This window comes from Amia ocellicauda, chromosome 1 (genome assembly GCF_036373705.1).
Source record: "Amia ocellicauda isolate fAmiCal2 chromosome 1, fAmiCal2.hap1, whole genome shotgun sequence".
Taxonomy (NCBI): domain Eukaryota; kingdom Metazoa; phylum Chordata; class Actinopteri; order Amiiformes; family Amiidae; genus Amia; species Amia ocellicauda.
The window spans coordinates 61,994,183-62,020,714 of NC_089850.1; the positions used below are offsets into that span (position 1 = coordinate 61,994,183).

Consider the following 26,532-nt stretch of genomic DNA (forward strand, 5'->3'; position numbering starts at 1 on the left):
ATCTATCCGTTCTCTGTGGGAGAGAGTGGAGAACGTGGCAACGTCACTTCTGAAGGTCAATAACCACAGAGGGAATGAATGTGTTCCTTGTTATGGTTGATATTTTTCTTTACCATTCTGCCAGTACGTTATTTGTAGAAGAGTCAGAAGTCGTTGTCGTTTAATAATCAAGGGCTCAATCTTTCAATTTGCGATGTGTTTTAATTGACACATAAACAAATGCTTTCCACGGGTACATTCCACTCCATTTAGACAACTGGCACCTAATTTCCCCCGGTTTTGTTTCTGTTATATAAATGTTGTAGGGGAGACATTGCAATATGTATTTGTGGGGGGGTGTGAGGTCAAGGACAGGCTGACTGCAGCTGCATCAAAGTATATGGACAGGAAGTGAGAATTTGGACTCTTTGTTTGGCAGGGAAACGGGGGGTGGCAGTAGTGTGACCATCTGTTTAAATTCCTTTTTACAGAGAGATTAGTTGAAAATCTGGCGGGCAGCCAAGTCGGTGGTGTGTGATCCGTGTAACTGAAGATAAGGGCTCTCCCTGTGATTCCAATATAATCTTTATTTTGTATAGTGCCTTTCATCAACAACACACAGAGCTTCACAGATTACTAAATAAAAACTGATAGGTTGATAAAAAGCTGGCATCAGGTGTTTAGAGATGTGAGTGGGAAAGATTCCCCCCAATGGCTCTGAATGCCAACAACAGCACTCTATAATCATTGCGATATTTGACCAGTAACCAGGGTAGGGATTTTAGTGTAGGGGTTATGTGACCCCCGGTGTGAGACCCCCTCATCAGCACCCTGGCTGCAGAGCCGTGAACATACTGGAAGTTCTGCAGCAAGGATTTAGATGCGCCCGTGAGTGATCAAGATTCCTCACCCCCCTCCCTGACCATCTGTGATTATTGATGTATTTGGTGCAGTACTGTATTAGACATTTTTGTTTTCTTTTAACTGTTATCAGTTTATGAAATATTGTAGATTTTTAACCGATATAGATTACATGCTAGTATGAAAATACATTCCACCTAATTCATTACAGCTTTAGTTTAAGGATTGTCCCACATCCTTGTGGTGGGGGCAGGGACTGTAATTGCGTGCCTGCCAATTCCAGTTTTATGTATTGGTAATGGGACTCTGCTTCTCATTTAGAATAGTGACCTTATTATTGGGCTGAGTTTGGGCTTTACAGCATTTCTATAAAAACCTGCATCCTGAGTTTCATTGAGGGGATATTGTGACATCCAACCTGCTATCTGACAGTCTGGGCTGGATTGGGCATGACACATACAGAGAACTTGTGCGCATAGGTTATTATTCTCAGGTTGTGAGTTGCTATAGCCCTGGCCCTTAGTGGCTAGGTGTCAGACAGAGAGAGAGACAGAGAGAGAGACAGAGTGAGAGACAGAGAGAGAGACAGCGCCCCCTCACTGTGTACAGGCACAGCAAGGGAACTGCAGCTCACTGAACTACAATACAAACAGAGAAGTCATTTTCATTGTCATTATTTAATTCCTCCTGAGTAATAATAAAAAAGACTTTCTTCAACATGAAACTTGAACATAACCAACACTTAGAACTATTAAAATACAGTGTCTTTATTCTGTGTTCCTCTCTCTCTCTGTCTCTCACAAATAGACACACACAGACTAACATTGAAGTCAAAACAGCAGAGTCTCTGACCTCCTTCCGGCGATTACTCAGATTCTACTTGTAATCTAGTCGTTTATTATCCTGTAAAATTGCACTGATTCAACGTAACGTTTTGGCATACCCCTTGCTCTACATTACTAGCACTCGTATTGTTTATTTTGATTTCCCCTATGCCTCCTTTCCCTTCGCTCTTAACAATGTACTACTAGCTTTTACTATCTAGGATGTAGGACTTGTATTGTTTACTGTATATTTCCTATACACTTGTGTAAATTGGAATTTGTAAATTGCATTATGCTTTGAACTGTACTGTATTTGTGCACTTTGTATTGCTTTTGTAAGTCACCCTGGATAAGGGCATCTACCAAGAAATAAATAATAATAATAATAATAATAATAATAATAACAGAGATTCAGTCAGACTCAAAGTGAAAGAGAGAGAGAGACAGAGAGAGATGGAGACAAACACACACAGAGACACAGGTAGACAGAGAGAGAAAGGGAGAGATTGGGACAGAAAGACATTGAAACACAGATGGAGAGAGACAGAGACAAACAGGGAGACACACGCATAGACTCCCTCTCTATCTCACAATCAAACACTAAACTCCACCTCTGGCCCCTCCCCCTCCATGACCTCTGACCCCAGGGCACTCCGGCGAATCAGCTGCCAGCCCCTCAGGGACTTCCTGGTGATGTCTAGCTCCTGGCCCCGCCCCCTGCACAGGGATTGGAAGAGAGGCATTCCAGAGGGGGTGTGGCCAGAGCCAGGGCCAGACGTGAGGGTGCTGGAGGCGGTGGGGTCTGGCTTCTCTTTGACCGCCTCCTGGGTGACAAGCCCCTCCCTCTTGTCGCGGAAGACTTTGGCATAGCGACGGATCTTCTGCACAGCCTGGTCATTCCTCTCCTCAACCCTGAACAACAATAATAGCAAGAATTAGAATATACCTGTCTAACCTTCTCAATTAGCCTTATTGTGTAGTTGCACTGTATTATTGTGTTTCTGTTACCCTTGTTGTCATACTGTGTATCTGTGCAGCCCTGAACACAACACAGCCTATAACTGTCTCTACACACCTGTCACTCAAACTTTTACAAATACTCTCCCTTCAGCTGTCCTGTGTCTCCCCCCGGCCCTAAATCAAAATCAGTATGGGCAGCAGTACTGTCTGTGACATCAGCAGGGCCCTGCTTACCTCAGGTACCAGTTGTCACCGAGGCCGTAGCTCCGCCCACTGACCCCCAGCCGGGGCCACAGCCAGCGGGGCAGCCGTCGCTCCAGCATGATAGTGGTGGCCACAACCTGAGAGAAAGAGGGGGAAACAATTGACTAAATCATACACTGACTGTCTGAGTGTGTCAGTGTGTCGGTGTGTCGATGTGTCAGTGTGTCAGTGAGTCCGTGTGTCGGTGTATCGCTCTGACCTGGGCCCTCCACACCTCGTCCCTCTCCTGGGCCACTCTCCAGTGTGTGTCGCTCATCATGGCAATCAGCAGGTTGAGCAGCAGCAGGTAGGACACCACGGAGAAGCACACGTGCAGCACATGCACCACGGCGGGGGTGCGCAGGGTGTGGTCCACCGGCAGGTCGACCAGCCCCACCGAGAGCTCGAACTGGGAGAACAGGGAGACGGGGAAGGAGGAGTAGGGGGGCATGGCGGAGGGGTCCTGTGTCATGTACACCATCCACAGGGCTGGAGAGGGAGGGAGGGAGAGGGTTTATTCTGAGGCTGTATTGTAACTGTATATCTTATGGCTACAATTCCCATGGTGCACCAGCAGTTCCCCATTGACTCCTCAGTCAAGGAGCAAGGTGTCATGGAAGATGTATGTTTCAAGTGTGAGGGGAAAGATGAGAGAGAGAGAAAGAGAGAGAGAGGGAGTGAAGGATGATGGGAGAGAAAGTGGAGTTCATTCCGAGAGACAAAGTTTATTTCATTGTTTTTGATCAACAATCACCATGGTTCCCCAGGGAGTGCTTCCCCTTTGATGAGTATGGCCACCTCAGAGCAATGTCTCATGGGAGATGTAGTTTATATCTAGCAGGGACTTTAGGGGGTGGTGGGTGGTGTAGGGTAGAAGTGGAATTTCCAGGGAGTGTTTCCTGGAGTCGTCCTGTGCATTTAAAAACATAAGAAAGTTTACAATCCAGAGGAGGCCATTTGACCCATCGTGCTCGTTTGGTGTCCATTAATAACTAAGTGATCAAGGATCCTATCCAGTCTGTTTTTGAATGTTCCTAGACTTTCAGCTTCTACCACATCGCTGTGGAGTTTGTTCAGATTGTGACGTCTCTCTGTGTGAAGAAGTGTCTCCTGTTTTCCGTTTTGAATGCCTTGAAGCCCAATTTCCAGTTGTGTCCCCGGGTGCGTGTGTCCCTGCTGATCTGGAAAAGCTCCTTTGGAACCCGGCCTTCCTGCCCAAGGTTGTGTCGGCGTTGCACATAAACCAGCCTGTTGTCCTGGAGTCTTTCCATCCCCCTCCACACAAATCGGATGAGGACCACAGACTACACACACTCTGCCCTGTCTGGGCTTTGAGGTGCTATATGCGGAGGACTGCACAGAGCCGCAAATCCGACCAGCTGTTTGTCTGTTACGGTTCCACCACCAGAGGGTGGGCAGTTTCAAAACAGCGACTGGCGCACTGGGTGGGGAAGTGATCCGGCTCACCTATTAGACTGCTAATGTTCCCATGCCTGAACACATTTTGGCGCACTCAACGAGGGGACAAGCCACATCGTGGGCTCTTTTTCACGGTGCCACACTAGAAGAACTGTGCAATGCTGCGACCTGGTCTGGCCAACAGACCTTCACAAGGTTCTACGGCCTCAACGTGGCGGACCGGCTGCAGTCAAGCCTGGGCTCCCAGGTACTTCAAACTGCTAGCCCTCATGCGCCGTGAGGCTCTGCTATCCTTGTCATTGTGGGTTTAGACTTAGTGAGGTGTCCGGACTCGCATCAGCTCTGGTATAGTCTTCCCATTCGGTAATGGCTGTCTTTCAATTTGAAAGGGAACAATGGGTTATTATCATAACCCCGGTTCCCTGAAAAAGAAAGAAAGCCATTACTCTTCAGGTGTCACTCGACCAGACGACCTTCCTGATGAAGAAATGGCAGAGAGCTGCGTCAGGAGGAGACTTTTCACAGACGCCGGGGCGGGTCTTCCTCCTGCCAGCAGGGCCCCTATTGGGCAGCTTTGGTACATAGTTTCACTGATTGACAGGTCAGAAGACTTTTCCCATTCGGTAATGGCTGTCTTTCTTTTTCTTTTTCTTTTTCGTTTTAATTGCACTTCCAAAATTACAATGTCTGGAACTAGCAGGCTTTCATGTTAAAGTGTTTCAGTTTGGAACGTGAATCTGGTATTGGGGTGATAATGTTTGAGACTAAATATGACTTACATGAAAATGTGTTTTTACTCATTCTGATTTAAAATAAATGTCGCTCTGACTCTGCATGCAGTTTGTTGAGTTTCTCATTGACCGTTTACGTATTTCACTGCAAAATGCTATGAATTTTCCGAGACCCTCCTTATAACTGACTATAACAAAATAAAAATCCATGTTGCACTGGGGCAGCTGGGCCTTGACTTCTCTAGTGGCTGAAACCAAAGCATTGTGGGAGCTGCAGTTGTTTCTTTCTATATACCTGCTAATAATAATAATAACATCATCATATTAGTAATTATAACCTGATATTGATTTGTTAATGGCACAGTGTAAGGAGGTGTGACTCACCAGTGCTGAACCCCATTAACACCAGGATACTCAGCCAGATGAACTTGGTCAGGTCGCCAAATATAATCTGGGAAACAAATGACATACAGCTGAGTTAGGGTTGGCTGTGCACCAGCTCGGGAGCCCGGAGGCAGCTCAAAGACCTGGAGCCAGAGCGGAGCTGGACTCGGGCTCATCAGAGCGCCTGTAGCCATAGCTGAGGTCACAGAGCTGCCCTACTTTACCCCCTCTCTATTAAACTCTCCCAGATATTATGTCCAGTTTTCTTGAATTAACAAAATATGTAACTCCATAGGTATTGCTGTGTGTTATAAAATAAGATGAGTTCTCACTCCAGCTACCAGTACATAATACAATATATATTATGTATATATACAATTAAAAAAATATATATATATATTAATTGTAATTATATGACACCTTCACTTTCTCACTCAGTTCAAGAAGTGATTATATAATCTCAGGGCACATCTCTTGTAAACCACTGGCAAAAGAAGGACAGTCAATTTTTTATTTTGTCCAGTTTTAAGTATCTCCAAATTCACCTCATTTTACAGCGATCTGTTATCTGAAATGTCCTGACTTTAGATCATCCAAAAGTTGGTTGCCGGGAAGTTAAGGTAACATGCTGGAGTCATGCCCTCTGCACCTTGATTGCCACTAGGGTCTCCTTTGGAACCTTTGGAGCCACTCTTTTATTCTCCTGTAAGATTGTACTTATACAATGTTTTGTCATGAATTGCACTTGTATTGTTTATTTTGATTTCTTCTATGCTCCCTCTCTTCTTGTCTGCACTTACAAGCTTTTACAATCTAGGATGTAAGACCTTATATATTGCTTACTGTATCTCGTATACACTTGTGTAAATTCTAAAAATTGTAAAATGTATTATGCCTGAACTGCAATAGAACATAAGAATATAAGAAAGCGTCCAATCGAGAGGAGCCCATTTGCCCCATCGTGCTCGTTTGGTGTCCATTAATACCTAAGTGATCAAGGATCCTATCCAGTCTGTTTTTGAATGATCCCAAATTGTCTCTTCAGCCGCATCACTGGGGAGTTTGTTCAGATTGTGACGCCTCTCTGTGTGAAGAAGTGTCTCCTGTTTTCTGTCTTGAATGCCTTGAAGCCCAATTTCCATTTGTGTCCCCGGGTGCGTGTGTCCCTGCTGATCTGGAAAAGCTCCTCTGGTTTGATGTGGTCGATGCCTTCCATGATTTTGAGGACTTGAATCAAGTCCCCACGTAGTCTCCTCTGTTCCAGGGTGAAAAGGTTCAGTTCCTCAGTCTCTCGGTAGGACATTCCCTTCAGACCTGGAATAAGTCTGGTTGCTCTCCTCTGAATATTTGTTTGTTTTTAATTCTGCTAGTCCCTTTAGTACCTCCTCCTCATTTATCCTGATCTGTCTTAGGGTTTGACTGGACTGATTCAGCTCGACATATTCTCTGTATTTTGTTTTGTCTCCATCCTTTTTGTATGCGCTATACAACATTTTCTTCCTCTTGATATTTTTTTGCATACCTCTATTAAACCATTTGGCCACTGTTTTTTGGTCCTCAATTTGCTAAGTTTTGGTACAAATTGATCCTGAGCCTCAAGTAGTATATTCTTAAAACATACCCATCCATTTTCAACTGACTCTGTATCCATTGTGCTCCAGTCTACCTCTTCTAAGTGCCGCCTCATACCTTCAAGGTTTGCTTTTCTGAAATTGTAGACCATTGTTTTAGACTTGGTCCTTGTTTTTTTAAAGAATGCCTCAAAGCTAACCATGTTGTGATCACAATTTGCCATTGGTTCTCTAACTAGTGTCCCTCTGACTCTGTCTTGGTCATTTGAAAAGATCAGGTCAATGCATGCTCTCTCTCTGGTTGGTTCCCTGACAAATTGAGTTAGAAAGCAGTCATTTACCATCCCAACCATTTCTATTTCTCTTCTGTAGTCCCAACTGGGCTTTCCCAGTCTATGTTTGGGAAATTGAAATCCCCCATTATAACAGCCACATCCTTGCTACTTGCAGTCCTGATTACACTGTACAATGCAGCATCTTTCTGAATATCTGAATTGCCAACCGTAATTTGAATTAATCTCAAAGAGAGGGGGGGCAGAGAATATTGAGAACTGTAGTCCTCACTCACCTTCTGGATCATTATCATGTAGGGGCCTAGCATCTCAAAGCCACGGGCAAAGTACATGACGTTGCACCAACCGAGAACTAATGCTATGGCCATGACGACCATCTCCCCATCCGAACTGGTCAGCCGCAAAACCAATATCACCAGTACCAGGCAGGCATAGCCAATACTGGGAGGGAGGAAGAGAAAGAGAGACAGAGAGAGATTGACAAGGACCCTAACAGAGGCCCCACAGACACTCCTGACCCAGAGACACACAGACCCTAATACAGACCCCACAGACACTCCTGACACAGAGACACAAAGACCCTAATACTGACCCCACAGACACTCCTGACACAGAGACCCTAATACAGACCCCACAGACACTCCTGACACACAGACCCTAATACAGACCCCACAGACACTCCTTACAAAGAGACACACAGACCCTAATACAGACCCCACAGACACTCCTGACACTCCTGACACAGAGACCCTAATACAGACCCCACAGCCACTCCTGACACACAGACCCTAATACAGACCCCACAGACACTCCTTACAAAGAGACACACAGACCCTAATACAGACCCCACAGACACTCCTGACACTCCTGACACAGAGACCCTAATACAGACCCCACAGCCACTCCTGACACACAGACCCTAATACAGACCCCACAGACACTCCTGACACACAGACCCTAATACAGACCCCACAGACACTCCTGACACAGAGACACACAGACCCTAATACAGACCCCACAGACACTCCTGACACAGAGACACACAGACCCTAATACAGACCCCACAGACACTCCTGACACACAGACCCTAATACAGACCCCACAGACACTCCTGACACACAGACCCTAATACAGACCCCACAGACACTCCTGACACACAGACCCAAATACAGAACCCACAGACACTCCTGACACAGAGACACACAGACCCTAATACAGACCCCACAGTCACTCCTGACACAGAGACACACAGACCCTAATACAGACCCCACAGACACTCCTGACACACAGACCCTAATACAGACCCTAATACAGACCCCACAGACACTCCTGACACTCCTGACACAGAGACCCTAATACAGACCCCACAGACACTCCTGACACACAGACCCTAATACAGACCCCACAGACACTCCTGACACAGACCCTAATACAGACCCCACAGACACTCCTGACACACAGACCCTAATACAGACCCCACAGACACTCCTGACACACAGACCCTAATACAGACCCCACAGACACTCCTTACACAGAGACACAAAGACCCTAATACAGACCCCACAGACACACCTGACACACAGACCCTAATACAGACCCCACAGACACTCCTGACACACAGACCCTAATACAGACCCCACAGACACTCCTGACACACAGACCCTAATACAGACCCCACAGACACTCCTGACACAGAGACCCTAATACAGACCCCACAGTCACTCCTGACCCAGAGACACACAGACCCTAATACAGACCCCACAGACACTCCTGACACAGAGACCCTAATACAGACCCCACAGACACTCCTGACACAGAGACCCTAATACAGACCCCACAGACACTCCTGACACACAGACCCTAATACAGACCCCACAGACACTCCTTACACAGAGACACAAAGACCCTAATACAGACCCCACAGACACTCCTGACACAGAGACCCTAATACAGACCCCCACAGACACTCCTGACACACAGACCCTAATACAGACCCCACAGACACTCCTTACACAGAGACACAAAGACCCTAATACAGACCCCACAGACACTCCTGACACACAGACCCTAATACAGACCCCACAGTCACTCCTGACACACAGACCCTAATACAGACCCCACAGACACTCCTGACACAGAGACACACAGACCCTAATACAGACCCCACAGACACTCCTGACACACAGACCCTAATACAGACCCCACAGACACTCCTGACACAGAGACACACAGACCCTAATACAGACCCCACAGACACTCCTGACACACAGACCCTAATACAGACCCTAATACAGACCCCACAGACACTCCTGACACTCCTGACACAGAGACCCTAATACAGACCCCACAGACACTCCTGACACACAGACCCTAATACAGACCCCACAGACACTCCTGACACACAGACCCTAATACAGACCCCACAGACACTCCTGACACAGAGACCCTAATACAGACCCCACAGACACTCCTGACACAGACCCTAATACAGACCCCACAGACACTCCTGACACAGAGACCCTAATACAGACCCCACAGACACTCCTGACACACAGACCCTAATACAGACCCCACAGACACTCCTTACACAGAGACACAAAGACCCTAATACAGACCCCACAGACACACCTGACACACAGACCCTAATACAGACCCCACAGACACTCCTGACACACAGACCCTAATACAGACCCCACAGACACTCCTGACACACAGACCCTAATACAGACCCCACAGACACTCCTGACACAGAGACCCTAATACAGACCCCACAGTCACTCCTGACCCAGAGACACACAGACCCTAATACAGACCCCACAGACACTCCTGACACAGAGACACAGAGACCCTAATACAGACCCCACAGACACTCCTGACACAGAGACCCTAATACAGACCCCACAGACACTCCTGACACAGAGACCCTAATACAGACCCCACAGACACTCCTGACACAGACCCTAATACAGACCCCACAGACACTCCTGACACAGAGACCCTAATACAGACCCCACAGACACTCCTGACACACAGACCCTAATACAGACCCCACAGACACTCCTTACACAGAGACACAAAGACCCTAATACAGACCCCACAGACACTCCTGACACAGAGACCCTAATACAGACCCCCACAGACACTCCTGACACACAGACCCTAATACAGACCCCACAGACACTCCTTACACAGAGACACAAAGACCCTAATACAGACCCCACAGACACTCCTGACACACAGACCCTAATACAGACCCCACAGTCACTCCTGACACACAGACCCTAATACAGACCCCACAGACACTCCTGACACAGAGACACACAGACCCTAATACAGACCCCACAGACACTCCTGACACACAGACCCTAATACAGACCCCACAGACACTCCTGACACAGAGACACACAGACCCTAATACAGACCCCACAGACACTCCTGACACAGAGACACACAGACCCCTATGTATATTTTCAGTTTGTAAATATCAAGACCATTGTAAAGAAACTAATATTCATTAAGGACATAATTAGGACATAACAGGCAGTCTGGGATCAATAGACACTACAGTACAAAACTACATTATGCCCCATTATGAGAAAGGGCAGCTGTGCACACAGGGTGCTGATGGGTAATGTAGTGCTCTCAGTGACACTCACAGTATTACATGGAATGGTCCCCCAAGAACAGTCTGACCGAAATATCTTTTTGCTCCAACGTGCAAAATGTTAGGGATCTGGGGAAAAAGATACATAAATTATTATTATTATTATTATTATTATTATTATTATTATTATTATTATTATTATTATTATTAAATATATCTTACAGAAACTTATGTTGCACTGAATTTCAGTGCACAGATTGATTCATGGCGGGGACTGGTGTTGATGAGAATTACAGTTCCCATGATGCACTGAGACACCTATCCCATTTACTTCCATTGTAGTCACAACACTGACAATGACAGAATGGACTGCTGGCTAGCCCGGGGAGGCGCTTGAGAACTTCAAGGCCCATGATGTACTGGGAGGGCTGTGCCATAGACACAGCTGAAGGGAGTTGAAGTTCCTGACCTCCAGCAAAAGGATGACCAGAGCTCCCACCACGCTGAAGATCTCGCCTATCAGACGCAAGTGATCCTCATGGGAGATATAGCTCTCCTGAGAGAGAGAGAGAGAGAAAGAGAGAGAGAGAGAGAGAGAGAGAGTAAATATTATAAAATATTATAAAATAGTACACTAGTGACAATGAGATCTACATTTCCCAAGATGCACTGACACCTTTCCCATTGATGTCCATTGTACTCACAACATCCACAATGAGGGAGAGAGGTGAGTAAATATGGGCATGTTGTTTTACTCCTCGATGTGTCTGAAGTAAATTAGCTCTGACGGGATTGAAACCCCAGTCTGGTGAATAAATATCTGCCTCCCTTACTTCACCCCACCTCCACCCTTCCCTCTCCCTCTCCCCCCATCCCCACCCTCACCTGCAGTGGCTTCTGTATGTAGATGGTGCTGGAGCCTGGGTACTCCAAGGTGTAGTTGCTGGGCACAGGCTGCAGGGGGCGGTAGAAGCAGCACAGTGTGAAGCAGCCCAGGTACAGCAAGTAGAGCAGCAGGAGGCAGCGGAAGTACAGCTGGCCGTACAGCTGCCACTTCAGACTGGCCAACTGGCGCACTGGGGTCACCTCTAGCACCCGCCGAGCCTGGGAGGGCAGAGAGGCACATGTGACTGACTGATACACAGACTGACTGACTGACACACTGACCGATACACTGACTGACTGACTGTCTGACCAACACACTGGCTGACTTAATTGCAGACCCTTGTACAGACAGACACACACACACACACACACACTCACCTCTCTGTTGGAGCTGCTCACTATGAGCTCCAGCACTGAGCGGCGGTCGCTCCAGGAGTCGATCTCTGTCAGGTCGTACAGGGTGGAAGTCACAGGACCCAGACTCCACTGCACTCTGCGCCGCCGGCCCACCATGTGCTGGAACATCTGGCAGAGAGAGAGAGACGCAAGAGGGGTTGTGGTGAGGTTTGATTGGGACTGCTTTCTGGACTATAAAGACCCACACGTGATTCGAGGAGTGGAGGACCCTGAAGAACCTAATTCATTCTCCCAATGAGTGCTGGGAGATGTTGAAGGAAAGAACAAAGGGCTAATTCATGCAGCTAGGGAAACAGAAGATGCTCATCTGAATGCCCACATCCAATGCCTGAGCCTACTACAGCTCAGAGGCTTCAACCCAGCTGATGAGGTGGCCTGGACAAAGCATAGCCTTCTCTATAGGGAGGAACAAAAAAAACATCAAGGTCCTTTCAAGGGTCCATCATGGAGGACAATGAGAAGTGTAGCCACTTCTTCGATAAAGGAATGGTGGCCCACGATGTCCTCCATACTCAACTCCTCAGGACAGGAGGTACAGGGCAGGAATACAGTGGTGCGGGACTTCAACAGGGAGCTGTAAGTTCAGAAGGTTGTGGATCAAACTCCCACCACTTTTTGTCCCCTGGCGGGGGATGAGGAGGATCCAGAGGTCACAACTACGGAACTCTCCCAGGTGATGAAATGTCTCAGCTCCAGTAAGATGCCAGGGCCTGACGTGATCCCTGCTGAATTTTATAAAACATTTTGGGAGGTGCTAAAAGAGGACCTGGAACAGGTCTTTGAGTCAGTATACAGAGAAGGAAGGCTGGTGCCTTCTATGGAGAGGAGCATTCTTAGCATTCTTACTCTTCTTTACAAGAAATGAAATCCAAATGATCTAAACAACTGGAGGCTGGTCAGCCTGTGCACCGACTACAAGATCCTGGCAAAAGCATTTGCTCCCTTTCCCGTAGCCCTTGACTGTGACCCTACATCTTGACAGCACTTAGCTTTTACTGTCCAGGATGTAGGACCTCACTTACTGTACTTGCCTGTGTAAATTGTAAATTGTAAATTGGAAGTTGTAAAATGTATTATATTTTGAATTGCTATGTTTTATGTAAATTGAATTTGTAATGATTGATGCCTTTTACTTAACTGTATTTTTGCACTTTGTTGTAAGTCACCCTGGATAAGAACGTCTGCCAAGAAATACAAATAATAATAATAATAATAATAATAATAATAATAATAATAATAATAATAATAATTTACTTTCTGGCTACAGCTGCCACTCCCTCTAATCGTGGGACGTGACCAGATCTGTGGTGCCTGGGGGAGATCGGCGGCCGACAACACCATGCTGCTCAGGAATGTCGGGGGCCTACTCGAATGAGAGAGTGCTTCCCTTGGCTCTTATCAGCTTAGACCAGGAGAAAGTCTTCAATAGAGTAGGTCACGAATATCTGCAATACCTGTCCACTGGACACTTGGGCAAGCCAGCTGAGAAGTCGCTCAAGTCACCGCAGTTAAGTATCGCTTTTTTCTCTCGCGTTTCCTAGTTTATTTAAAAGTTACATTATTGTTTACATGGTTGGTTGTTTAGCAACGAATTATATATCTTGTACCTGTATCTATTCCCATCTATTCAACTTCTAGTAAGAGCAGCGACTGTTTGTTAGTTAATTTAGCAACTTACTTAGCACATTCGACACACCCTTTCTGTAAATCAGAAGCGTTACACTGTGTAGGCTGTGATTATTTAGCATTTGTTTAACATTGCTACGCGCTATTGTTCAGTGTAACTGCGTGTATCTGGCACTGTCTTTGTCTGTATTCAGATATTAAGCGGCCTTCAATTGTGCTATTAGCAGTCCTGCGTGGGAGGGAGGGCCATCCTGACCAGCCTTGTGTCATTCAACGCAACGCAGGTGTGCACTGTCCTCATTAGTTACAGGTGACGTATTTAACAGCCCCCTGGACCCCTGCGCCAGCAGTCAGCGCCAGCAGCCTCAGTGCCCCACTTCCGAAGGGCCCCGTCTCCAAAGGGCAGGGACTCTAGCTGTGGGACTCCAGCGAGGAGACGCTGCACAGCCACAACAGGCAACCATGACGATCTCTCCAATTCCCGTCCTGCTCTCTCCGTCTTCTCGGAGCCACTGCTTCCCTAATCCCTCCAACCTCATCTCTCTGCCTCTGCCTCTCCCCTCCTCCTCCCTCCCCATTACTCCACTCTCTGGGGGCCTGTGGAACTGCCACTCAGCTTCCAACAAGGCCGACTTCATCTCCGCCTTCGCCTCCCACCAGTCTCTGGATTTCCTCGCTCTCACTGAGACGTGGATCTCCCCAGGCAACTCAACCACCCCTGCTGCCTTATCCTCTCTGTTCGTCCTGTCCCACTCCACTCGTCTTACTGGGCGGGGAGGAGGAACACGGCTCCTGCTCTCCCCTTCTCTCCTCTTCTCTGTCCCCCCCTCTCTCTCCTCTATCTCAACCCACAGCTTTGAATTCCATGCAGTAGAAATCACCTCTCCCTCTCACCTCTTCCTTCTAGTTCTCTACCGTCCACCTGGTCCACTCACCTCCTTCCTGGATGAACTCGACTTTCTTCTCTCTTCCCTCCCCTCGCTGTCCTCACCTACCATCCTCCTGGGAGACTTCAACATCCACCTCTCCAACCCCTCCCACTGTGCCGGATTTCCCTGTCTCCCCTCACTCACAGGGCTGGCCGCCAGCTAGACCTCATCTTCTCTAGAGGCTGCTCCCCTTCAACACCTTCCGTGACACCCATGGACATCTCGGACCACCACTTAATCTCCTTCTCCCTTTCCCTCCCCTCCCTCCACACTCCACCCACTCCCTCTGTCACCTTCCGCCGTAATCTCCGCTCTGTCTCCCCCTCCACCCTTGCCTCCACTGCCCTCACCCTCTTACCTTGCATTGACTGTTTTTCCCATCTATCTGTCAACTGTGCTACCTTCTCTTTGTTCTTCTCCCTCACCTCCTCCCTTGACTCTCTCTGTCCTCTCACGTCTCGTCCTGCCCGTCCCTCCCCTCCTCGGCCTTGGCTCTCTGCTGTTCTCCACACAACCCGAACTAGTCTGCGTTTCCTCCGAACAGAAGTGGAAAAGGATCAAACTCCCAGCTGCCCTCGAAGTCTACCGCTCTCTACTGTCCACATTCTCCTCCTCTCTCACCTCAGCCAAGGAGTCTTACTTCCAATCTCTCTTCGAATCCACTGTCAACAACCCTCGCAAACTCTTCTCCACCTTCTCCTCCCTCCTTGCCCCCTCCTCCTCCCCCATCTCTCACTGCTGATGATTTCGCCTCCTTCTTCTCCTCCAAGATTGCAGACATCCGCAGGCTCTTCAACAGTCCCCCCTCCTCTCCCATCATATCCAAACCTCCCACCGATCAAGCTTTCTTTTCTTCATTCTCACATCTCTCAGATGCTGAAGTTTCCACTCTCCTCCTACGTCACAAACCTACAACGTGTGCCCTGGACCCTCTCCCTTCTCGCCTCTTCCAAGCGACCGCTCCTGATCTTCTCCCCTTCAACTCCTCCCTCCTCAACGCCTCCCTCCTCTCTGGCTGTTTCCACTCTGCATTTAAACAAACTGCTGTCATCCCACTGCTCAAGAAACCAACCCTTGACCCCACCTCTCCTCAGAACTACCGCCCTGTCTCCCTACTCCCCTTCCTCTCAAAGACGAGCGGGCGGTCCACCGTCAGCTCTCTGACTTTCTGTCCCAACACTCACTCCTTGATCCTCTGCAATCCGGCTTCCGCACAGCTCACTCCACTGAGACGGCTCTGACGTCACTGACTCCCTCAGCCATGCTCGGTGAACCTGTACTGTACGTGTTGATGTTCACTGTTCATAATTAATGTTGTGCATTGGAACAACGTAAACACAATGGAAATGCAATAAGTACGGTTGTTAATGCCATTATTTATTCTGTGCAAAATTAAAATATATAAAACTGTATATTTTACCTATATTTCACAGTTTCGCAATGAAGATCTTACATCCGATCACTACTTCCATTTACAAACTTCAGCTTTACTTTCTCACAGCTTTAAAAAAAAAAATTCTAACCTGTCAAAGGCTCTCTGGACTGTCACTCTGCTTAGTCCCGCCTTCATGCAGAAGTAAATTAACCAATCAGTGAAGGGAGGTTTTGGAAACCAACTCTGTTAGGACAGAACTGCTCCGGGGGCACAATGTATATGATCCGTCTGATTGGAAATTTTCCTTTAGGAGGCGGGACATACATGATGCAACCTTAGTTTTGCCTTACTAAGGCACTTGCTTCTTTTTGTTTGTTTTGTTGTTTTGATTATGATTAGTTTTAGGATTGTAATGTTTGAAAAGTTTATGATAGTACTGAATTTTAAAATATTTTAATCATGAGCACTCAAATATGTATGTTTTAAAATGTATGAAAATGTAAAATACCTAATAAACAGTTTAAATCCCATGGTGCCCTGGGGCACGGAGGGCCCTTGGAAGGGGAAGGCAAGGGAGCATGGAGCAGGGGATTTGCACTTTCATCCCCTCAATTTGTCTCTCTCTTTCTCTCTCTCACCACAAGGTTGCCCTCCTTGGCTGCCAGTTTGAGGGGGGTGAGTCCACGGTGATTGGGCAAGAGGTCCAGGGATACGCCCACTTGCTCCTGGCTGCCCTTCCTCCCCTTGTCCACCTGTCTGTGGCCCGTGGCCACCTGTCTGTCTGCCAGCTGCATCAGCAAGTCGAAGATCTGACAGCTGATGGTCTTACTGGGTTGCAGAGTCAGGATGTGGAGGACAGTGTTACCTGGGAGATAGAGGTGGAGAGAGAGATGGATGCGGAGGAAGAGGAAGATGGAGAAAGAACATGCTTTGTCATTGCCAAAGAAAGAGGCCATGCCAATAAAGCTCAATGTGAATTTGAGAGAGACAGACGGGGGGGGGGGGTTTACCCAGACTGTCCTGGGCTCTGATGTCAGCTCCCGCCTCGATCACCATGGAAACAATCTCCTCGTTGCCCATGGATGCAGCGAACGACAGCACGTGCTCCCCTGAGACACAGAGAAGAGGGACAGCGATCAGGACCGGACGACGGCTCCCATGATGCACTGGCCCAATCACCTATCTGGGGCCACTGGGCGAGGAGAGCTCCCTGAGACCCCTGAACAGACCCCTCACATCAGAGCCTCGTACACAGACTCACTGAGACCCCTGAACAGACCCCCTCTGAGAATGCGGCTCTACTCAATACTCCTTCAGAATGTCTCTCTCCTCTAAGGGTCACAGTTTCTAACCTTATAACATGGCAGTCATGTTTTTAACTTCTACTTTTAACTGACTTTTATCTTGGACTCGGGTTTCCCTCCAATTGTGAGAGAAACCTTTGTCCAGCAGGGGGCATCGAACTGTATTTGAACTGTCTTTTTTTTTTCCTTGCAGGGAGCTGATCCATCAGGCCAGACCAGACGAGACGGGGAGGTGCCGGTTGACAGAGCTGCAGAGTCCTGGGTCCTTGGAGCGGTCCGGAGGCCGAGGCAAGTGGAGATTGGGACGGACCGGGAGCGACAGGGGACCTAGCCAGAGGAGTTGGCGGACACCTCACGGAGTGGGTCCCACCCAGAAGCCCGGCCGACCATTTACCCAGAGCCCGGCCTGACCAGGACTGCTCCCCGCTGACGTCACCAGCCAGGATCCAGGAGAGCCCTCGGATCCCAGGGACCGACCAGGCCGATCGGCGAACGTCCCTGAGGGAGGCCTCCTGCAGCCAGGGCCCGGACTTCTCCCCGCAAGGCCCGCTCCCTGCAAGAGCCCCGGAGGTGGAAGCTGCTCCCCAGCCAGGTGGACTTGCCCCGACCTCCGGATTGAGAGCCTCTGGACCCTTTCCCAGGTAGGAAAGTGCAGCATGGCCCAGCGAACCGCCGGTGTGAGGCGCCACAATGCGGTGCGCTTCAGCCGTGAGGCTGGAGCCGAGACCGCGGCCCTCACCCGGCTGGAGTTCAGCAGGTCCGTGCTGCAGAGGGGCCTGGGCTTTGCCCCTTCTGAGCTGAACTGCGTGGTAAAACTGCCTGGACCTAGGGACGTGTTTGAGGTGAGTTTTAAGAACCCTCAAGTGCTGGAGTGTTTTTGGAACATTTATAGAGAAAAAAAGTAATGTATGCCCATGAGTGACTTTGTGGTCGACGCCCTGACCGATAGAGAAATAAAAATTGTTACCATCCAGTTTTATAACGAAGCAGTGGCAGAGTATGATGTAGAGGTATGGCTGAGGAGACTCTGTGAGATCCTGTCTGAAAGCAAGAGACTCAATGACGAGGATGCAAGAGGATTAATTCTGCTAGCTCCCCCCCCCCCACCAGCTCCCCCCCCGCTGCAGAGACCTCTCCCTCTCAGTTTTATACACCCCACTCCGAGTCCGGAGCGGAGAGTTGTGGGCCTTCTCCACTCCCCCCAGTGGGCAGCCTGGTGGAGGACAGGCCCCATAATAGTAACATCCCTCCAGCCCCACGACCGAGACTCTCTCAGGGGAGGGGACAGGTATGCCCTCCCGGCAGTAGTGGGAGAGCCGCAGGTCCTCAGGAGAGGAGAGTCAGCACCAGTGTCTTCTGCCAAGAAGACCTCAGGGCCGCAATGGCAGAGTCACTGGTGCTGAGGGAGGAGGCCTGCGGCAACAGACAGCCGGGAAGGGAGAAACCACCCCCTCCCCCACCATTAGTTAAAAGAACGACTAGCGGGGTCTATCCAGTCCTCTCCTCAGTTGCACACAAGGCCTCTGCCCTGCCATCTGCTCGTCGGGCCTCGGCTACATGAGAACCAGGGAGAACCTCCAGCACCGTGGGCCCTGAGCCCAGTGGAGTTTCGCCAGCCTTACCGGGTGGCGGGAGCCGAGCCCCCCACATAGTCTTCCTAGAGGATCAAGTAGACTGGCCCCTTCTATGAAGAGGAGTATCCTCTCTCTTCTTCATAAGAAGGGAGATCCAAAGGATCTGAGGAACTGGCGGCCGGTCAGCCTCCTGTGCACCGACTACAAGATACTGGCCAAAGCACTGACGCTCCGTCTGCAGCGGCCACTCCCTCAAGTCGTGGGTCCCGACCAGGTCTGCGGTGCCCGGGGGAGATCGGCGGCCGACAACACCATGCTGCTCAGGGATGTCGTGGCCTACTCGAACGAGAGAGGGCTTCCCCTGGTCCTAATCAGCCTGGACCAGGAGAGAGCCTTCTAAAGAGTGGGCCACGAATACCTGCAGCTTGTTATGGAGGGGATGGGTCTCGCTCTTGGCCTGAGGAAGTGGGTTAAGATCATCTACAGCGGCCTAAGCAGCAGGGTCCTTGTGAACCGCCACCTGACCAAACCATTTCCGGTCAACACTTGTTGACTTTAACCACAGTGCACTGATCACAGAGGCTCACTGGTGGGGCATCCGGTGAATAAAACAATGAGCGCTTTCACACAGCACACACACAAATATACACAGAGTTTCTCACCAAAGTAAAAGAGTCCCCCTCTCTTCTTCTTGAAGTACCAGCCCATTGCCCTCGTCAACGACACGTCTGACCCTCGGACAATCAGCTCATGGACCAGGTTCACATTCTGGTTCAACACAGCAACGTGCAGCGCTGTGACCCCTGCCAACACAACACAGAGAGACTCAACACAGCAAAGACACACTGAACACTACAGCACATTAACACTGGCTGACTGACTGGACACTACAGCACATTAACACTGACTGACTGACTGAACACTACAGTACATTAACACTGACTGACTGGACACTACAGTACATTAACACTGACTGACTGACTGGACACTACAGCACATTAACACTGACTGACTGGACACTACAGCACATTAACACTGACTGACTGGACACTACAGTACATTAACACTGACATACTGGACACTACAGCACATTAACACTGACTGACTGACTGACTGGACACTACAGCACATTAACACTGACTGACTGACTGGACACTTCAGCACATTAACACTGACTGACTGGACACTTCAGCACATTAACACTGACTGACTGGACACTACAGTACATTAACACTGACTGACTGGACACTACAGTACATTAACACTGACTGACTGACTGGACACTACAGTACATTAACACTGACTGACTGGACACTACAGCACATTAACACTGACTGACTGGACACTACAGCACATTAACACTGACTGACTGGACACTACAGTACATTAACACTGACTGACTGGACACTACAGCAAATTAACACTTAGAGGGTGAAAGAGGGAGGGAGCTGGAGAGGTTGTCTCTCCAGTAAGAATTGAATGGTTGCATTTGAGTCACAATACTGTTCATTCACCTGCCATCTCTGCAGTCTGCAATGACTGACCACTAGATGGCAGCAAATCACAATAGCACTATAGGAAGCAGATTAGGTGTGATAGCACTGTGTGACCAGTAGGTGGCAGAAACTGAATCATAATTATTGCACAACTGCAATACTGGTCAGCAAGTCAGCACCAGGTGGCAACATATTACCACGTCAGACAGCAGGGACTGGATGTGAAAGCATTACAGATGGACAGAGCTTCATTAACTCTTTACTGTCAACAGTACCTTCATAGAGGTCGGAGGTCATGGGCTCATTGATGAGGTCGGGGACCCCCTCCATGAGGGTTACAGATGCCTCCAGATTGTCAAACAGCACAGCCACGTGCAGGGCAGTCTCCCCCAGGGCCCCTGAGAGAGAGGGAATAGAGGAGTTACAGAACTGCATCTCCCAGGGTGCACTGCGCCTGCACTCACAGAGGTGTAGTTCTTTCTAAATGTAGAGGAAAGTGAAGGACAGGAACACACAGACACACACATTCACACATGAGGAGACACACAGAGACGCACCTCTCTGGAACATGTCAGTAGAGGGACACTGCAGTAGCTTGCGGATGGAGGGAACGTCATTCTCCTTCGCTGCGAAAAAGAGAGGGATGTCATCAATCCTGAAAAGAGAGAGAGGGACAGAAAGTAGGAGTGAGTGAATCAGTCAACTTTAAACCTTTACACTCCGGCCATGTTCCTGTTGATTTATTTGTGTGTAGCTCCTTCACTGTCTGTGACAAATCCATTCATCTCATACGAAATGACAGAAAAAATATGGCCTTTCGTATTATAAAGGGTTAATCAGCTGAGTCAAAAAATAATAATGTGAGCACATGAAAATTAGTCCTAAGTTCTAACAACATTACGTTTTTATAAATGTTATTGTGCTGTAGTGTCCAATCAGTCAGTGTTAATGTGCTGTAGTGTCCAGTCAGTCAGTGTTAATGTGCTGTAGTGTCCAGTCAGTCAGTCAGTGTTAATGTGCTGTAGTGTCCAGTCAGTCTGTGTTAATGTGCTGTAGTGTCCAGTCAGTCAGTCAGTGTTAATGTGCTGTAGTGTCCAGTCAGTCAGTCAGTGTTAATATGCTGTAGTGTTCAGTCAGTCAGTGTTAATGTACTGTAGTGTTCAGTCAGTCAGTCAGTGTTAATGTACTGTAGTGTCCAGTCAGTCAGTGTTAATGTGCTGTAGTGTCCAGTCAGTCAGTGTTAGTGTGCTGTAGTGTCCAGTCAGTCAGTGTTAATTTGCTGTAGTGTCCAGTCAGTCAGTGTTAATGTACTGTAGTGTCCAGTCAGTCAGTCAGTGTTAATGTACTGTAGTGTCCAGTCAGTCAGTCAGTGTTAATGTGCTGTAGTGTCCAGTCAGTCAGTCAGTGTTAATGTGCTGTAGTGTCCAGTCAGTCAGTCAGTGTTAATGTGCTGTAGTGTCCAGTCAGTCAGTCAGTGTTAATGTGCTGTAGTGTCCAGTCAGTCAGTCAGTGTTAATGTGCTGTAGTGTCCAGTCAGTCAGTGTTAATGTGCTGTAGTGTCCAGTCAGTCAGTCAGTGTTAATGTGCTGTAGTGTCCAGTCAGTCAGTCAGTGTTAATGTGCTGTAGTGTCCAATCAGTCAGTGTTAATGTGCTGTAGTGTCCAGTCAGTCAGTCAGTGTTAATGTGCTGTAGTGTCCAGTCAGTCAGTGTTAATGTACTGTAGTGTCCAGTCAGTCAGTGTTAATGTGCTGTAGTGTCCAGTCAGTCAGTGTTAATGTACTGTAGTGTCCAGTCAGTCAGTCAGTGGTAATGTACTGTAGTGTCCAGTCAGTCAGTGTTAATGTACTGTAGTGTCCAGTCAGTCAGTCAGTGTTAATGTACTGTAGTGTCCAGTCAGTCAGTCAGTGTTAATGTACTGTAGTGTCCAGTCAGTCAGTGTTAATGTGCTGTAGTGTCCAGTCAGTCAGTGTTAGTGTGCTGTAGTGTCCAGTCAGTCAGTGTTAATTTGCTGTAGTGTCCAGTCATTCAGTCAGTGTTAATGCTTTGTAGTGTCCAGTCAGTCAGTCAGTGTTAATGTGCTGTTGTGTCCAGTCAGTCAGTGTTAATGTGCTGTAGTGTCCAGTGAGTCACTCAGTGTTAATGTGCTGTAGTGTCCAGTCAGTCAGTGTTAATGTACTGTAGTGTCCAGTGAGTCAGTCAGTGTTAATGTGCTGTAGTGTCCAGTCAGTCAGTCAGTGTTAATGTGCTGTAGTGTCCAGTCAGTCAGTCAGTGTTAATGTGCTGTAGTGTCCAGTCAGTCAGTGTTAATGTACTGTAGTGTCCAGTCAGTGTTAATGTGCTGTAGTGTCCAGTCAGTCAGTCAGTGTTAATGTACTGTAGTGTCCAGTCAGTCAGTCAGTGTTAATGTACTGTAGTGTCCAGTCAGTCAGTCAGTGTTAATGTGCTGTAGTGTCCAGTCAGTCAGTGTTAATGTGCTGTAGTGTCCAGTGAGTCAGTCAGTGTTAATGTGCTGTAGTGTCCAGTCAGTCAGTCAGTGTTAATGTGCTGTAGTGTCCAGTCAGTCAGTCAGTGTTAATGTGCTGTTGTGTCCAGTCAGTCAGTCAGTGTTAATGTGCTGTAGTGTCCAGTCAGTCAGTCAGTGTTAATGTGCTGTAGTGTCCAGTCAGTCAGTGTTAATGTACTGTAGTGTCCAGTCAGTGTTAATGTGCTGTAGTGTCCAGTGAGTCAGTCAGTGTTAATGTGCTGTAGTGTCCAGTCAGTCAGTCAGTGTTAATGTGCTGTAGTGTCCAGTCAGTCAGTGTTAATGTACTGTAGTGTCCAGTCAGTCAGTCGGTGTTAATGTGCTGTTGTGTCCAGTCAGTCAGTCAGTGTTAATGTGCTGTAGTGTCCAGTCAGTCAGTCGTTGTTAATGTGCTGTAGTGTCCAGTCAGTCAGTGTTAATGTGCTGTAGTGTCCAGTCAGTCAGTCAGTGTTAATGTACTGTAGTGTCCAGTCAGTCAGTCAGTGTTAATGTACTATAGTGTCCAGTCAGTCAGTGTTAATGTGCTGTTGTGTCCAGTCAGTCAGTCAGTGTTAATGTGCTGTAGTGTCTAGTCAGTCAGTGTTAATGTACTGTAGTGTCCAGTCAGTCAGTGTTAATGTACTGTAGTGTCCAGTCAGTCAGTCAGTGTTAATGTGCTGTGGTGTCCAGTCAGTCAGTCAGTGTTAATGTACTGTAGTGTCCAGTCAGTCAGTCAGTGTTAATGTGCTGTAGTGTCCAGTCAGTCAGTGTTAGTGTGCTGTAGTGTCCAGTCAGTCAGTGTTAATTTGCTGTAGTGTCCAGTCATTCAGTCAGTGTTAATGCTTTGTAGTGTCCAGTCAGTCAGTCAGTGTTAATGTGCTGTTGTGTCCAGTCAGTCAGTGTTAATGTGCTGTAGTGTCCAGTGAGTCACTCAGTGTTAATGTGCTGTAGTGTCCAGTCAGTCAGTGTTAATGTACTGTAGTGTCCAGTGAGTCAGTCAGTGTTAATGTGCTGTAGTGTCCAGTCAGTCAGTCAGTGTTAATGTGCTGTAGTGTCCAGTCAGTCAGTCAGTGTTAATGTGCTGTAGTGTCCAGTCAGTCAGTGTTAATGTACTGTAGTGTCCAGTCAGTGTTAATGTGCTGTAGTGTCCAGTCAGTCAGTGTTAATGTGCTGTAGTGTCCAGTGAGTCAGTCAGTGTTAATGTGCTGTAGTGTCCAGTCAGTCAGTCAGTGTTAATGTGCTGTAGTGTCCAGTCAGTCAGTCAGTGTTAATGTGCTGTTGTGTCCAGTCAGTCAGTCAGTGTTAATGTGCTGTAGTGTCCAGTCAGTCAGTCAGTGTTAATGTGCTGTAGTGTCCAGTCAGTCAGTGTTAATGTACTGTAGTGTCCAGTCAGTCAGTGTTAATGTGCTGTAGTGTCCAGTCAGTCAGTGTTAATGTACTGTAGTGTCCAGTCAGTCAGTGTTAATGTACTGTAGTGTCCAGTCAGTCAGTGTTAATGTACTGTAGTGTCCAGTGAGTCAGTCAGTGTTAATGTGCTGTAGTGTCGAGTCAGTCAGTCAGTGTTAATGTGCTGTAGTGTCCAGTCAGTCAGTGTTAATGTACTGTAGTGTCCAGTCAGTGTTAATGTGCTGTAGTGTCCAGTCAGTCAGTGTTAATGTGCTGTAGTGTCCAGTCAGTCAGTCAGTGTTAATGTGCTGTTGTGTCCAGTCAGTCAGTCAGTGTTAATGTGCTGTAGTGTCCAGTCAGTCAGTGTTAATGTACTGTAGTGTCCAGTCAGTCAGTGTTAATGTACTGTAGTGTCCAGTCAGTCAGTCGGTGTTAATGTGCTGTTGTGTCCAGTCAGTCAGTCAGTGTTAATGTGCTGTAGTGTCCAGTCAGTCAGTGTTAATGTGCTGTAGTGTCCAGTCAGTCAGTCGTTGTTAATGTGCTGTAGTGTCCAGTCAGTCAGTGTTAATGTGCTGTAGTGTCCAGTCAGTCAGTCAGTGATAATGTGCTGTAGTGTCCAGTCAGTCAGTCAGTGTTAATGTACTATAGTGTCCAGTCAGTCAGTCAGTGTTAATGTGCTGTAGTGTCCAGTCAGTCAGTGTTAATGAACTGTAGTGTCCAGTCAGTCAGTCAGTGTTAATGTGCTGTAGTGTCCAGTCAGTCGCTATCATTACCTCTTTCCTTGCAGTAGGAAAGTCTCATCCAGTACTTGGCTCCAGTCCTTCTTGGCTTGGAGGTGGAACCTCAGCCAGCTCCACCAATGACCAAGCTGCCCTGGTGCTGTCAGGGCGAGGGGCAGGGGCATGGTGGTAACCCAGAGCCTTGATTGGCTGGCCTTTGTTTTGAGTGACAGACTGAGCCAGAGAGAGACAGAGAGTCATGATTTCCATTGTCTGACTCAGAGAGAGAGAGTGTGAGAAGAGAGAGAGAGAAGGAGAGAGAGCTGCACCTCATAGCAAAATGTGAAAAATATAAAAACATAAGATGAAAATATTGTCCCCAAAATGACCAAGTTCCACAGGAGTCTCCCAGCCTTGAGAGTCTGACATAGTCCCAGTCCTCCTGAGGGAGGAGACCAGCTGCATATCACCGGCAGCCCAGTGTCCGGCTGCCTGCCACAGCCTGAGGGCCACAGGGGCCCCTGAGTCTCTCAGAGAGAGACACTCCTAGACACTGCGGTACATTAACATTACACAGAGAGAGAGAGAGAGAGAGAGAGAGAGAGAGAGAGAGAGAGAGAGAGAGAGAGAGAGGGGAGAGTTGACTAAAGCTGACTAATGAATATTTACTATAGGGGAGAGAGAAATGAAGGGAGAGGGACACTGAGAGACAGAAGAGGAAGGATAGAGCAGCAGTAGTAGTTTAGCAGTAGTAGTAGTAGTGTCAGTAATAGTAGCAGCAGGAGTAGCAGCAGTAGCAGCAAGAGTAGCAGCAGGAGCAGGAGTAGCAGTATTAGCAGTAGTAGCAGCAGGAGCAGGAGTAGTACTAGGTCTGGGATTAAATCAAAACTTTGACAAACCTTCCGATAGAAAACTACAATATTGTATTTTGGGTCAAAGCTATGATCTACTCCGGCCCTAGGAATAGTAGTAGCAAAAGTAGTTGTTATAATAAGACAGCACCATGAATTATAATAATGATAGTAATAATAATAATAATAATACATATTAGTACAAAGATAAAGCTTACCTTAAATTGTGATGGCAGTTGCAGCAGTATAAAATGTATCCACAGACACACACACACACACACACACATATATATATATATTTACAGGGATATATTAATTCATTTATGAGAGTTGTTTCCCATAGACCAGTATGAGCACATCAGTGCAGTGCAGGTGACAACAAAATACAGTCAGAGAGAAAGAGAGAGAGGTATATAGTCAGAGAAAGCAAGAGAGAGGGAGAGGGAGGGGAGGAGGGGCAGTGTGAGGAAGAGAGGGAGTGAGAGATAGGTGAGATGGAGATAGGGGGAGAAAAAGGATGAGGGGGAGCGATGGAAGGGAAGACAAAGTGCAGAGAGAGGAAGGGAGAAGATGAACAGGGAGGAAAGAGAGATAGAAGAG

The 26,532-nt window shown here is 47.9% G+C and overlaps 1 protein-coding gene across 1 annotated transcript; it reads right to left on the minus strand.

Moving 5' to 3' along the window:
* Positions 1 to 534: 534 nt before the first annotated feature.
* Positions 535 to 25,295, minus strand: LOC136757505 (transient receptor potential cation channel subfamily V member 6-like). Its single transcript, XM_066712401.1, has 16 exons — positions 25,136 to 25,295; positions 21,033 to 21,130; positions 20,751 to 20,873; positions 19,642 to 19,782; positions 17,112 to 17,210; positions 16,740 to 16,966; positions 12,133 to 12,279; positions 11,755 to 11,973; positions 11,339 to 11,425; positions 10,922 to 10,998; positions 7,541 to 7,706; positions 5,402 to 5,468; positions 3,088 to 3,356; positions 2,859 to 2,965; positions 2,472 to 2,576; positions 535 to 2,381 (listed from the first exon to the last, which is right to left on the minus strand). The coding sequence occupies exons 1-16, from the start codon at positions 25,264 to 25,266 to the stop codon at positions 2,258 to 2,260; spliced, it is 2,187 nt and encodes a 728-aa protein (XP_066568498.1). The 5' UTR covers positions 25,267 to 25,295; the 3' UTR covers positions 535 to 2,257.
* Positions 25,296 to 26,532: the final 1,237 nt, after the last annotated feature.